The following is a 13,823-nucleotide window of genomic DNA, read 5'->3' as shown; positions in this document are numbered from 1 at the left end:
ATTGTAAAAATGTTTTAGCAGAAGAGAACAAAGGAGCGAAAGCCATACTTGAACTGTTCAATTAGGAGAGCGTATTGTCATCTTCCTGTCAAAGTGTCATATGAGATCCCTATGTAAGCAGCAACGTTTTGTTCCCTGAATCAGCAGTGGTAGTTAATCTCTGTCATCACAATTTGAATTACCATCAAACGCCACATCACACAGTACCAGTTGCAGCTTATTCAGGGCTGACGGAGAAATGAATTGTCTTGTCTTTCCATTTTTCAGTTTCTCTAGTATGTCGTCTGTGAGACCTGGATGTCTGTAGACTGAGTTTATAAATAGCCCTCTGATATTTCTCATGTAGGCCACAGTCACTCACACAGTGATGTGGGCCGGGGTGTTGAATAAATAATGCTTACTCGGGGATCACCACTTCAGATGATTTTCCCCTGTATGCTTGTCGCTCAGCTTTAGCACAGTGTGTGTCTATGCATGCATTTGTGTATGTGTGACATATAGAGTCAAGAGAGAGGCCATCAGGGGGTTCTCATTTAAAGATACAGTATGGGGCATGAGAAAGGCTTGATGGCTGCTCGTTTTGACTGGTGGCTGTATGTACTGTACATGTGTATTTGCATAGTGAACATGGGTGTGTGCTTGCATTTACTGTATGTGCATGTGTGTGTGTGTTGATCCACTTTAGTTAATCAATTCAGTACTGCTGTGCAGAGGCAAGCAGAGCTCAGCGGTGAGTGATGACAAGAGTATGACAGTAAGTCACTAGGTGCTGCTGTAACTCACGAGTCCAATAGCTTTAATGGACATGTTAAGACTACCATGGTCAATACAGAGGACTGACTCAGCTAAATGAAGCCTCCAGGCATCATGGTAAAAGATCCCCGCAAAGCCCGAAGTCTAAAACTAAACTAAAAGTCTGCTACACGGGTTGGGGCGGTTGGGATCAGATCAGGTCAGTACACATTTGTACACGCAAATTATAAACCAATTGATAGGATGATCAATATCTGCATCCATGCATTGTGCATGCTTGACTGCACATTCATGCATGTGTGTGTGTGCTCCTTCTTTGTGTCCAGTACAGACAGAGAAAGAGAGAGGCAGGGAGAGAAAGCTGGTCGTGGGATTTCAAAGATAATCTCTCTACCAGATGGCAAAGCATCCCATATTCCTTTTGAGGTTTCCCACATGATCCTTGATATGTGTGTGTTGGATGTGAGTCTATTTCTGCTCATACACAATTATTTTTTGGATCACGTGGCATGATTGCATATGCTAATAATGGCTGTAACGTCACGTTGCTCTAGTGACCTGGTTAAGCCCACATCTGAAGGAAGTGTGTGTGGGAGACATGGAGGGGGAGCTACCAGAGCGCTGGAGAGGAGCGGGGATAGACAAAGCGCACTCCCTCTCCCTCTCCCTCTCCCTCTCCCTCTATCACACACACACTCTCACACTTCCATTCACCTCCTGAGCGGCAGAGTGGAGCATAGCTGAGCGGAGCAGAATGGGCAGTGTTTTAACACGTAGTGAAAGAGAGACACTGAGAGGGACATAGGACTGGTGTAGAGCTGCTACCCATACACACACATCATAAGCTTCTTTCCTTATACACACACGCACAAGCTCGTGTGAGCTCCTGCTGCCAGGCTGGACGGGACGGCGAGAACACCCACCTCCCACACCCACACAAATGATCACACACCCACAGACACACACACTCTGGAGCGTGCTATGGTGGTCCAAGGAACAGTAACGCCTGGGAGAACCCGCCGGCTGATGCTTAAGTTGCCGGTGGGGACTCTACGGAGGAACAGTGGAGAGAGGGTAAGACAGATGCTTTCCTGACATCCTCTTTCTCTGACTTGTCTCTCCCTTTCTGTGTGTGTTAGTGGGATTTAAAAAGGTTCTTGGCTAATCCAGGGGATGGCATTACATCTGAGTTGGTGGAAGTCAGCACCAAAGGTTTTAATCTCTACAGTGGACAATACTTCTCTATGTTTCTCTCCCTGTCAGTCTGAGTCTGTCAATCTTTCCATCATTCAGTTTGTTTCTGTCACTGCTAATGTATTTCACTGCCATCCTCTGTTTTCAAGGTTACAGAGAAGTCTGGCTGTGGGAGAGCTATCTTTGAGTGCACCTTGTTTTTGCCTGTCATTGTTTGCATAGTTGTAGTGACTTGAAAAATGAGTTACAGTATCTAGCTTGATTTAAATCCCTGAGTCTTGTCCTGTCTGGTCGTTTCACACAGTGAAATCTGTTTGCCTGCCAGGCATCAGAAGCTTCAGTGTTCATGTGTTTGTGTACTGTACATCTGGTGGCTGTGGGCTGAGGACTGAAAATAATTGTTAAGGTTAGGCATAGAATGTGTGCTGCAAAGTTAACGTGTGTTAGATGTAAAGACAGGCTGTAACCTGCCACCTGATTCACCTCTCTCACTCTTCAGCAAAGTTCTTTACACCATGAGAAAGATGTGTGTGCGTACAAACAGATAGTAGCACATAAGTTTGCAGCTGTGCCTTTTTGTGCATGTGTGCGCATTCATTCTACAATGTGTGACAGCTCTCTTTCATGCTGTAACTACAGTGGTATTAAGTGAATCAAACTTAATTAGAGTGCATGTTTAGGTGATGAGTAAGCTGGACAAACGGCTCTTACAAACTGCTTTCCCAAAAGCATAAGGTGTTTATTAGATCATAAAAGATCGTCATTTCTTTTTAAATCTATTTTCTCACTTGATACAATGTGACTTTAGTTTTATTAACATGCCTCTTTGAGTGAATGAATTCTAAATGCCATGAGTCCTTCTGAGAATTGTTGGTCTCTTTGTAGTTTTCTCTTTGATCTAATGTGCACACAAGCACACACATAATACACGTGCTATCATAAATTACACATTGTGGCTACTGCATATTGGATGAAAATAGCTTTCGCTTTAATAAGCCCTGATACACATATATATTCCCACTCTGCTTCAACAATAAAATAACTGCTATAACCATCACATCTCTGTGCATAAAAAACATAAAACACAACCTGGTTCATTTGCAGAAAATAGCAAAGAGTGGAGTGAAGTGAAGTTGTACTGTAAGTCCTCTCAAGAACATCAGAGGAAGTGAAGTGTCAGATGATGTAAGTCAGAATTTATTCTGATGCTTTTAGGTCTCACTTTTCAGAGATTTCAAGTGGAGTGTCTGTAATATAACAGTGGCTTCTAAACTGGTTAACTGTTTTCTAACACAATCTGCTGGCTGACAAAATAGTGCTTGACTGAAGGAAACTAAATATTCACTGTCCTTCTGAGAGATGTAATTGCTACCGGTTGATTGGCTGGTGCCTGTGCACCCACAGAGACACACATACAGCCACTCAAACCACCTTAATTAATGGAGAAATGTAGATTTTCTCACACAGGAACAGAGGGAGGCGTTACTCCATCTCTTACACTCCTGATTGCATTCCCTTTGCCTCCCATTCTTCTCTCAGCCAGCTGTGCGTCGACAGACTGAAGGAGAATTACCGGTTGTGATTTACATGCACCCATTTGCATTATTGCACTGTTGTGCTGAGGAAATGACTGAACAGGTGGATGTGCATCAGCTTGCCATGTAGGTTAGTGAATGCATCAGATTTTCAACAAACCACATGGGCAGAAAAGTGTTCAATAAATCCTCAAAATGCATGTATAACAAAAGCTTCTGACAGTCTGGGTGATTCCTCTGCTGATGGCAGGTGAACAAAGTTCAGTGATCACCCATTTCTACCCCAGAGGTTCTATAAAAGTTGACTCTCTGTTGGGTTATGACTTTAACCTCCTGTGCCCTTTTTGTGACTCTGAAATACTTTAATTTCTATACAGAGCTGCAGCTTTGTTCTGCTGACTTGTAATGTTAGATAACTTATTATATCATCCAGTCTCTGTATTATGCAACTGTGTATTATACTATGTATTTACATAAAAGGGTAACAGCATACAGAAAAAAATATTTACGAAATCTCTATCTATAGCCTAAGCAGCTGAGTAAGCAGAGGGGAATGTTGTAGTGGAAATATTTATTGCTGCAAGCCTAGTTTTTCATATTCTTCAGCATCTCTCAGTGAACATGTGGAGGTTAGCTGGTGCAAATCCCCACTGGCTAAATGCTTTTCTCCAAAACCATTAATATTCTGTAAATTGTTTGATCCATATTTTCACAATGGATCCCCCAAATTGCTTTTCAGCTTCTCTGTATACAATTACATCCCAAATGCAGATGAATTGCTTCACACCTGTGTCGGTAGTTTCTAATGGACATGGCTTTCTATCACTGTTAATTGACTAATATCTATAGAGAGAATCTAACCATCTGTTGGTCATGGTCCACAGCTATGAAAGCATGCTTCAGAATAATAGGAGACTAACTTTGTTTCTATCCTTTTTTCTTCTTGAGACCTTTTCTTTTCTATATGTCATTTTCTCCTTTTTCTCTACTTTGTTATTGTGGTTCAATAATCCCGTCTGTCATATTTAGACTTTTCATGCTTCTTTTTTGCTTGTTCCCACTTTCTTTGTGTCTTGCATGCCTTTTATTAGAGCATTATATGAGAAATTAAACTGGCAGAACATGAAAGAAGTGTAGCAACTCGGAAAAAGTGAGATACAAGAGTTTTTAGAAAGTCTAAGCAAAACACAATGTCTTTACAGTATGATACCATGATGAGAAATTTCACAGTCGGTCCTGACAGTTTAAGACAGTTTCTTTCAGAGGATGTTTTCTGTTAGCAGGCTGAATTAGGGTTATCAGTTTTCTTTGTTACCCTGCTATCGTGTTAAGCTGCTCAACTTTTTTCTGTGAAATTAAAAACAAAACCTACAAACAAACAAGGGAGAGACTTGTGTGTGTTTGTGTGTGCAGGGGTCAAAACAGACAAAAAACATTTCAGACTTGAGGAGGCTGAATCACTCTCCAAGGAAACATGCTGTCGTCAAGGGCACCGCAGGGGAGCAAAGGTTTAAAGACGGGAGGGGTGCATCACTGTCAACGAAGGAAAAGTTCACACAGGCGCACACACATACAGAGACACATGTACAAAACAAGCATTCCTGAGTGGCATACAAACCTACAATGGCATGACTGTAATTTATTGCTATTGGCCTGAAAACTAGAAGCAGCCAGGCAAGTGGTGAGACAGGAATACTAATCAATCGTCTTTACCTTTAAACACTGTGCCTGCACCAATCACAGAGAAGGTCAGTGCTGGACTCTGGCATTGTGTTGGTCAGGTTGATACCCTGCTTGTTTCTCATCAGCTTGATCTAATTGTCTTGACATTAGAGTCAGGATTCATTTCAGCAGTGGCAGAGTTGGTGTGGAAACCAACAGAGCAACACTCCTGCTAAGTTCCTGTTTACTTTTCTTTTTATTATCTCTCTGTTAGAAAATTAGTTTAGGGCTTTGTGCTTTTGGCCCTGCTCCGCCAGGCTACAGTATTGATTCACAGGGATCTCAACCAGTGGGACCGTAGGTGAGAATGCTGTAGTCAGTGGGTCCAATTAATGAGACAAAGAAAAGGAGAAAGAAAGAAAGAAAGAGGTGGGAATAACTGGAACTAAAGGTTCCTGAAGGCCCCCTTGCACCACACCCTGCTCAGCATGAAAGGGGACCCCCTTTTCTCCCCAAGGCAGCTCAGAAGGAAGAATGTTTTTGAGCAAGGGAGGAAAGGCAAGAGGGAAGCATTGGGGAGACTTCCACCCTGTCTTGTTTGTCTTTTATTCCCCATCCAAACTCAGCCCGTAGACCTATAGACGCACATGGCACAGCTGCATATGAGTTCAAAGTAAATTTGTGCCAAACAATGAGGAGATGATCACCAATTGACTGTGAGCAAAGGCTAAAGGCAGTGAGCTGCTAATAATGTGTTTTCTCTATGGAGACTGTCAGCTAATGTGGTAGCTATGCTGAGATTGGACTCCTCTCTCCTTTGCCAAAACATCCCTAGTCGGTGGGAGTGTGTGTGTGTGCCTGTGTCTGGTTGTGTCTTTAAGTCCCATCCTCTGGCATCTTCACACTGAGCTCAGAATGATTTCTTCATTATCTCTGCTTCTCAGAAATGGCTGCATAAAAGAAAAAAAGTGTGGGTTGGTGGGAAGCAGCCTGTTAAATTTCATCTCCCCCCCAAAACAGGATGTGGATAGCCCAAAATGTTCCTGAAATATCCCAGCACAATCTGTGCCCTTTGCTAGACAGAGATAGCACGACTCAATGAAAATGGAGGCACTGTCTGTGACTTTCTCTTATCAAGGGGTATATTCATAGTTGGTGTATGTATCTGTGTGTGGTGTATGAGTCTATGTGTTGTGTATGAGTCTGTGTGTGGTGTATGAGTCTGTGTGTGATGACAGAATTAAAGGAATAATGTTGGGGAGAAAAAGAAAGAATATGTATTACATATGTATGTAAGACATTTTTGAAGGATGTTGGAGCCAGCTGGAGTGTGTGTGTGTGTGTGTGTGTGTGTGTGTGTGTGTGTGTGTGTGTGTGGCCATGTGGGTGGGTGTTCATGACTGACAAAGAGAGATAGAGCGAATGGGAAAGGGCTAGAAAGAGAGAGCGAAAGAGGGAGAGAGGAGCAGTCTCTTGTTTTCCCGTGGGTGTACTGCAGTAACATAGTAATCCTCATCAATATTTATCTGCCAGGCAAAGTGGAGAGAATGATTAGCTTGAGGGAGAGCATGTTTTTTTTTAGTGAATACCCCTTTGTGCATGTGTATATAATATATAACAGCATACAACATATGAACTAGGTCAACTTTTATACATGAGAGACTAACAGCATTCAATTCTTCAAAGGTTTTGTGTCATTGGTTTTTTTTATTCAGTACATGTGTGCACAAAAAACAGTCTTTACATTTTAAATATTTCAAGCATACATATGAACAGGGAAGCTGAAGCTCATGGCATACCCATACGTCATCACCCACACACACATAGATATCTCCCTGCTTTCATCCCTCACTCAAGCCACGTTATGTTCTACCATTAATTTTCCTGCTTGCACCTCAAATATAATCACATTAAACCAGACAGATCGAAACTGAATTTCAGACTGGTTCTATACATGTATGTCATTTATAATTTCTGTGCCAGTGACAGTAGTGTGTGTCTTCAAAATGAATCAGTTAGAAAAGTAAGTTTGCAAAAAAGCCAGATCACTTAAACATTAGAAGAAAGAAGTGCATGACTAGTATCTGGTTGCACTTTCTACTCTGTTGTACACAACTTTTTTGGAGCATTTGTGTGCCAGGGGGCCTCAGCTGAGAATGTTCTTATGAATTTACAGAGTAAGTGACCCATTTCTCGCCACTGCACTCCTCTCTCTCTCTCTCTCTCTCCCTGACTTGCCTGCACTCCAGTATGACATGCCTGAATGAAGATCAGAGAGCAGGGGGAAGATTAAGAGACAGAGAGATATATAAAGGAGAAATGAAAGAGGGTGGAAGAGGATACTGAGAGTAGGAGATGGAGCAGAGAAAGTGAGAGAGTTCATGCCTGATTTTTCTGTTTCCTGTCTGTGTCAGCTGGGATGACCTCAGAAATGACTGGGTAGTGCACACGGGTTTTAGGTTTTAATATGTCACACACAATATGTGGATGAATGTGTGAGAGAAAGAATAAAATAGAACAGAGATTACTTCACTGTTTGGCTGTCAATGCTATCTGCCCATCTCAATGCTGATTGTTAAACCCCAAATATTGTCTGTCTTCTTCTCCTGTTAAACCCCAAATATTGGCTGTCTTCTTCTCCTGTCTGCATCTTATTGTTGTGGTAATGGCTAGCCAGCTGACACTCTGGTGATGTCTGTTTACATCACACGGCCTGCAAGACCTTTCCCAGGATTCAGCGGGACATTGCAAACACATAGAATCATGGGAACAGTATGCTGTCATACCTAACCTCTCGCCTCCTCTGCCTGCCACAACAAATATTTACATCCCTCATAAATTGCAGTGGCTGAGAGGTGAATGTCTCCAATCTATGTGCGCAACTTCAGCCAAACCCTGATTCATTTTGGAAAATTCACACAACAGGAATACCACACATTCCTCATGAGTTTCTCAAGACACAACAGAGAGCACAACAGCCCTTAGATAGAAAGATGGGAAACTGGTGATGTGGAATGAGCGATCTTGTACTGTAGCGTATGGTTTATGAAAATAAGTACCGGTAAATTTAAAAAGCCATTTAATTGGCTATCTATGTAAAATGTAAATGAGATAGTAGCACACACAGCAAGAGAGAAAGAGAAAAACAATAGAACATTGCCCCACTCACACATCATCAATAACACAATTAGTATTATTAAAAAGCTAAAATGCATTTCTTTATCTAAATTTTGTACAGTATACACAATCACCCACCAACTCAGCAGCACAGGAGTAACCTCTGTATCAATAAATAGAGTTACCGAATTGTTTGTTGATCAAGGCTTCCTGAGGAAAGTGGAAAAAATAAATTCAGCTGTTTAAAACATCAGGTGTTTACTTTTTTTTCGCAGGCCATGGTCAGTCAGTTGCAGGTAGAAAAAAATACATTTGTTTTAGAATTGTTTTAGCATTTGTATCAGACATTAAAAACAACCACTGATCATTTAAGCTGTACTGTTGAGGTTGTAATAGACTTGCAAGGATATCCAGATGGGCACTGTAGGCTTGGCACAGCATGTATATGAGGATTGTATTGCCTCCATGTGGCCATTGCTGCAAATGGGTTTGTGTAAATGCACAATAAGATTTTATTGTGGTTTTCTATTTTAAATAAACCAGTAACTTGGTGTATTAAATTATATTTACATTCTTTGCCTGTTCTTTCTAAAGATAATGTGTAGTTTTGGTAGAGAGTTCAATAAGTCATGTCAGGATACTCCACCCTGGGAAAACTGGCTCAGAGGAAAAATGTCTCATTTTTTTTTATAAAATTCCAGTGCTGTATAAAGTAACAAGCTCATGTCTCTGGTCTTTGTCATTTAATGACTCTAACTGGGTCTCTGTATGCATGAATTTATGCTTGTTTATGTGTGTTTGAGTGCATGTCTTCTTCATAGATTCAGAATGACAAACGACAGGTGTGTGAGAAGGTGTGCAGGCTGTGAGTACAACCCTCTCTGCTTGAAAACTGATACAGTGAGAGAGTGAGAGGACTGGTTGTGCTCCATGTGAGCTGCAGCATGAGAGTGCATATCTCTTTAAAAACAACTACCAGCAAGGGAGGCTAAGAGACCAGCTGCATGTCCTTAGTGGGAGTGTTTGTGTTTGTGGGGCTGAGACGGACGGACAGAGGGTGCACTGGTTCAGTGCGAAGAACAAAAAGAGGAAGAGAGGAGAAAGACTAGAGAGGGAGTCAGCAGGGACCACTAGCTATGTGGGGCTAAGACAGAAGGACCTGGAGAGTTTGACCTTGAGGAAGCATCAGACTGCTGAAACCTTGAGGGACTGAGAGGACAGCAGCAGGAGAGCTGAATCCTTGTGTTTCCCTGTGACTCGTCTCTAGAGATGTCCTAATTATTATCTGTTGGTGCTAAGTAGTATCAAGAGGACAATAAAGGCTAATCAAATTCAAATTTCAAATTTCAAATTTTATTTGTATAGCGCCAAATCACAACAAAAGTCATCTCAGGACACTTTACAAAGTAACGTCTAGACCTTACTGTTATCAATATTATTACATAGGGAAAACCCAACAAATCCCCCTTGAGCAAGCACTTGGCGACAGTGGGGAGGAAAAACTCCCTTTAACGGAAGAAACCTCCGACAGACCCCGGCTCACCTGCAGAAAGGTACAGGGAGAGAGAGAGGACACACTACGGGAGAGAGGAGACACAGAGTTAGTGATGTGTAATGGTGGCATATAGAAGCATAGGGAGAGAGAGGAGAGGGGAGGGGAGGAGAGGAGAGGAGAGCAGGAGGGGAGGGGAAAGAAACTCAGAGCATCATGGGGCCCCCAGCAGCCTAGGCCTATAGCAGCATAACTAAGGGAAGGCTCAGGGTCACCTGATCCAGCCCTAACTGTAAGCTTTATCAAAAAGGAACGTCTTAAGTCTAATCTTAAAGGTAGAGAGGGTGTCCACCTCCTGAACTGAGACTGGGTGTTGGTTCCATAGGAGAGGAGCTTGATAGCTAAAGGCTCTGCCTCCCATTCTGCTTCTGTGGACTCTAGGAACCGCAAGTAAACCTGCACTCTGAGAGCAAAGTGCTCTGCTCGGATGATAAGGCTCTACGAGGTCTTTAAGATACGATGGAGCCTTGTCATTAAGGGCTTTGTATGTTAGGAGAAGGATTTTAAATTCTGTTCTGAATTTTACAGGGAGCCAGTGGAGAGAAGCTAATATGGGAGAGATATGATCTCTCTTGCTCGTTCCTGTCAGTCCTCTGGCTGCAGCATTTTGGATTAACTGGAGGCTTTTTAGGGAATTATTGGGATATACTTATAGTAAAGAGTTACAGTAGTCCAGCCTGGAAGTGACAAATGCATTGACCAGTTTTTCATCATCACTTTGAGACAGGATGCTCCTGATTTTTGCAATATTGCGCAGGTGAAAGAAGGCAGTTCTAGAGACTTGGTTTATGTGTGATTTAAAGGACATATTCTGATCAAAGATGACTCCAAGGTTCCTCACAGTAGTACTGGAGGCAAGAGCTATGTCATCTAAAGTAACTATATGATTAGACAGCAGATTTCTAAGGTTTTCAGGCCCAAGCACAATAATTTCAGTTTTGTCAGAGTTTAGAAGTAAGAAGTTGCAGGTCATCCAGGCCTTTATGTCTTTAAGACATGCTAATCATACTTACTCATTACCTGGGCTGTTGTGGATTTTGCCTGTAAGGACTCACCTGTGCAAATAAAGATTTCCCAGTGACATCAAATCATACTGCTGTACATACCTCTGGAGGAGTGTGTCTTGTCTCAGATCGCTAGTAGTTAGTGTAGTAATGGAGGCAGTCCTCTTCGGTCTAGATGAGACAATCTGTACTCGGCATGGTCTGCTATGGACTCTCACCTCCACAGCTCTCCGGCGCCTTCATGTGCATGCCAGGAACCTTCCTGGACCCCTGTACCTAATACATAAACACAGGTGTGTTTCAAGACCACTCTACCAGGTAGACTGCACCTCACATACACTTACACAGATGTAAAATGGTTGTCATTGTGTATATAGGCACTTTGCACAGGATATTTATTGCCAATTTTAACATAAATACATGTACGTCTGTTAAAAGATGGTACTACATTTGCAACCACTATTATATGTATGTTTAAGTGCTGTAGCACTCATGGAGATAGATGTCTGTCACAGGAAATTATAACAAGTTTCAAGGCTTGCGACAGTGGGTAAGAGATATGCAGTGAGCAGATGAAGTAGTGTCGAGCAGCTTCTGTCCTTTAGACCAGAGCCAGAGAGAGGGGCAGGGTCAAACATGACTGATGTGTTTCATTAAGCATGAAGGACAGAACTGGTTTAGAAGTTGTTGCAGTGTTCTGCTAGAAAAATGAGACACATGGCTGACAGTTTTATAACACATTGATCAGGTGCATGTGGAGTGGTGTTCTGCCAAGTTCATCTGTGGCACTGATAAAGCTATTTGCATGAGGTTGTTTCCTCTGTGTAGAGCACCACTTTGTTGTTGTGTTCTTGGACAGCCTTAACAGGAAGTTGTGTTGCTAGGGTCACTATTAAAGAGCTGGTAACTAAGCTGTTAAGCTGTTAAGCTGGTAAGCGTTTCTATGGATATGTGAACACACCATTTTATAAGCTATCTGGTCACTACGCTTCTGTCATCATATCAGTTTATTCTAACTCCCTGGTAACATTTTGAAACTCTAAATGTGTCCATTTGCTTTAAAAGAACAGTTTCACTCTTTTGGACTATTGCAATTGCTATATTAAAAGCAACTGCATCTTTTGTGCCTTGTGTTTGTGTGATTCAGCAGAAGGGTCGATCAGTATTCATTTCAGCACGGCTGTATCGGTACTCAGGGCTTTCATGGAGTCATTAGTATTCCCCAGGCATCTCACCTGGCCTGTATGCAGCTGGCACCACCAGGACAAAACCAACAGGCACACAGAAACAGTCTCATCAGGCCTGTTGTTACTGTAAACCACAAAATCATCATACAGCATCAGTAGAGTAACTTATTTACAGGCATACATGTGTCCGCGTGTATGTAGCGCAACCTGTGTATTTCCTGCCTTTTTCCTCCAAGTCCCTTTTTGTTTTCATAAGGAAAATCAGCTGGATCTTTATTCTAACTTTCTGTGTTAATCTGTGCTATGTAGCTCCAAAGATTCAGCGTCCTGAGGGAGGGTAGCACAATCAGAGGAAACTGAAATAATACTCCAGACCTCCCTAAAGAAAAGTCTGTCCTTCACACCCCACTTCTGGTTTAGAGATGCACAAACATCTAAAAGTGGCCACAATTTCAAACAAAGCAATTTCTTTTTTGAAGGAGTGCTTTGATGTGTGCATGCATCATCTCCTCCTACTAAGATGAAGTGGTAAAGTCTAAGGTGGAGCAGTTAATAGTGAAGGGAGATGTAAAGAGACAACAGAGGAGGATGGGTCAGTGTGTCAGGCTACAGGATGGGGATATCCCTGACTCAATGCACTGCCTCTTTGCCAGGCTTCTGTTTGTTACTGACGCTGACATGCACAATAAAGAGAAGGAGTACGACTAACAGAGAGTAAGGACTTAACTGTGTTTTTGTATTTTGTCAACCAGTTTTCTCTTTCTCCACTTTTTCCCACCTTCTTACCTCTTCCTGGAATGAAAATAAATTTCTCCACCCCAGTGTGCTGACCTAAACCTGAACCTTAATTTAATTAAGGCTCAGGTATTTAACTCTCTTGCTACTTTTATTTCACTGCACTTCTGTGTGTGATACACATGTCAAGGTGAAAATTTTACACTCAAGATACTTTGCATGTCACATAGTGCCGCACCCTGTTTGAATGAGCCACGGCTATACATTAACCAGCAGATGGCAACACGTTGTTTGCTCACACAGATGTGTTCTTATGTGTCTCGTGAGAAAACGCTCTCGCATGTTCACACGTTCATACAGCAGACTGAGTAATAGTGACTCAACAGCCTCCAGTCACACATTTTTCTCTGGTGGTGTGACCCTTTAAACAGGTTTGGTACCAACAGGCATGTGAGGGCAGTGCTCTGCTGTGTTAAACAGTCTCTGGGTAGTTGTTTGTCGGTTCTCATGTTGCTTTCTATTCACATTGATTTCAGCTGTGTATATTGTATCTTTTTGCTCCACATTTTTCTCCCACTAGCCCCCTCCCTTATCACCCCACCCCATCCTAAAGGCAGGATATCCTGCTTGGGGAAGAAGCAGGGGTAACATCTATAGCAAACACAGGTGGCTGGATTTCCCCTGCGTCGCTTGCAAGAATGTTATATTTACCTGAAACTCACAAGATTTACTACATTTTGTTCATAAGAATGTGAAGTGACATGTTGGTAAGCAGAACTTGTCCTCAGTGTGTTCAACATCTCTGTAGATTATTTAAGACTTGACAAGATAAACTGTTTATTTCCTGTTACAGCACTTGCTAATGACAGTAGCTGACAGGATGATGGTTCTGCTAGGCAGCAAATAAACTGACATCCAAGGTGTTTCCTAGCAACGCAATCCCCCTGAAAAGTTCTATACATATTTAAAAGCTTGCATTATGTCACATCTGTCATACATATTCATTGCACCGCATTGCCGTGGTAGCTTGTAGGTTCCTCATATGTAGGATTGAAACCCAGGCCAGTTTACTCCAATTGAACAT

At 42.2% G+C, this 13,823-nt stretch overlaps 1 protein-coding gene across 1 annotated transcript in view; it reads left to right on the top strand.

Annotated features, from left to right (window-relative positions):
- Positions 1-1,435: 1,435 nt before the first annotated feature.
- Positions 1,436-13,823, top strand: part of frmd4a (FERM domain containing 4A) — a 63,877-nt gene continuing 51,489 nt past the window's right edge. Inside the window, exon 1 of the mRNA XM_020611413.1 lies at positions 1,436-1,827. Within this exon, the coding sequence (XP_020467069.1) occupies positions 1,735-1,827 (93 nt within the window). The 5' untranslated portion in view covers positions 1,436-1,734. The remainder of the gene's footprint in view (positions 1,828-13,823) is intronic.

The sequence above is a fragment of the Monopterus albus genome, unplaced genomic scaffold, assembly GCF_001952655.1.
Source record: "Monopterus albus unplaced genomic scaffold, M_albus_1.0 scaffold5.1, whole genome shotgun sequence".
Lineage (NCBI taxonomy): Eukaryota > Metazoa > Chordata > Actinopteri > Synbranchiformes > Synbranchidae > Monopterus > Monopterus albus.
The sequence above is the reverse complement of the archived record's forward strand: the minus strand, read 5'-3'. Positions and strand labels throughout refer to the sequence as shown.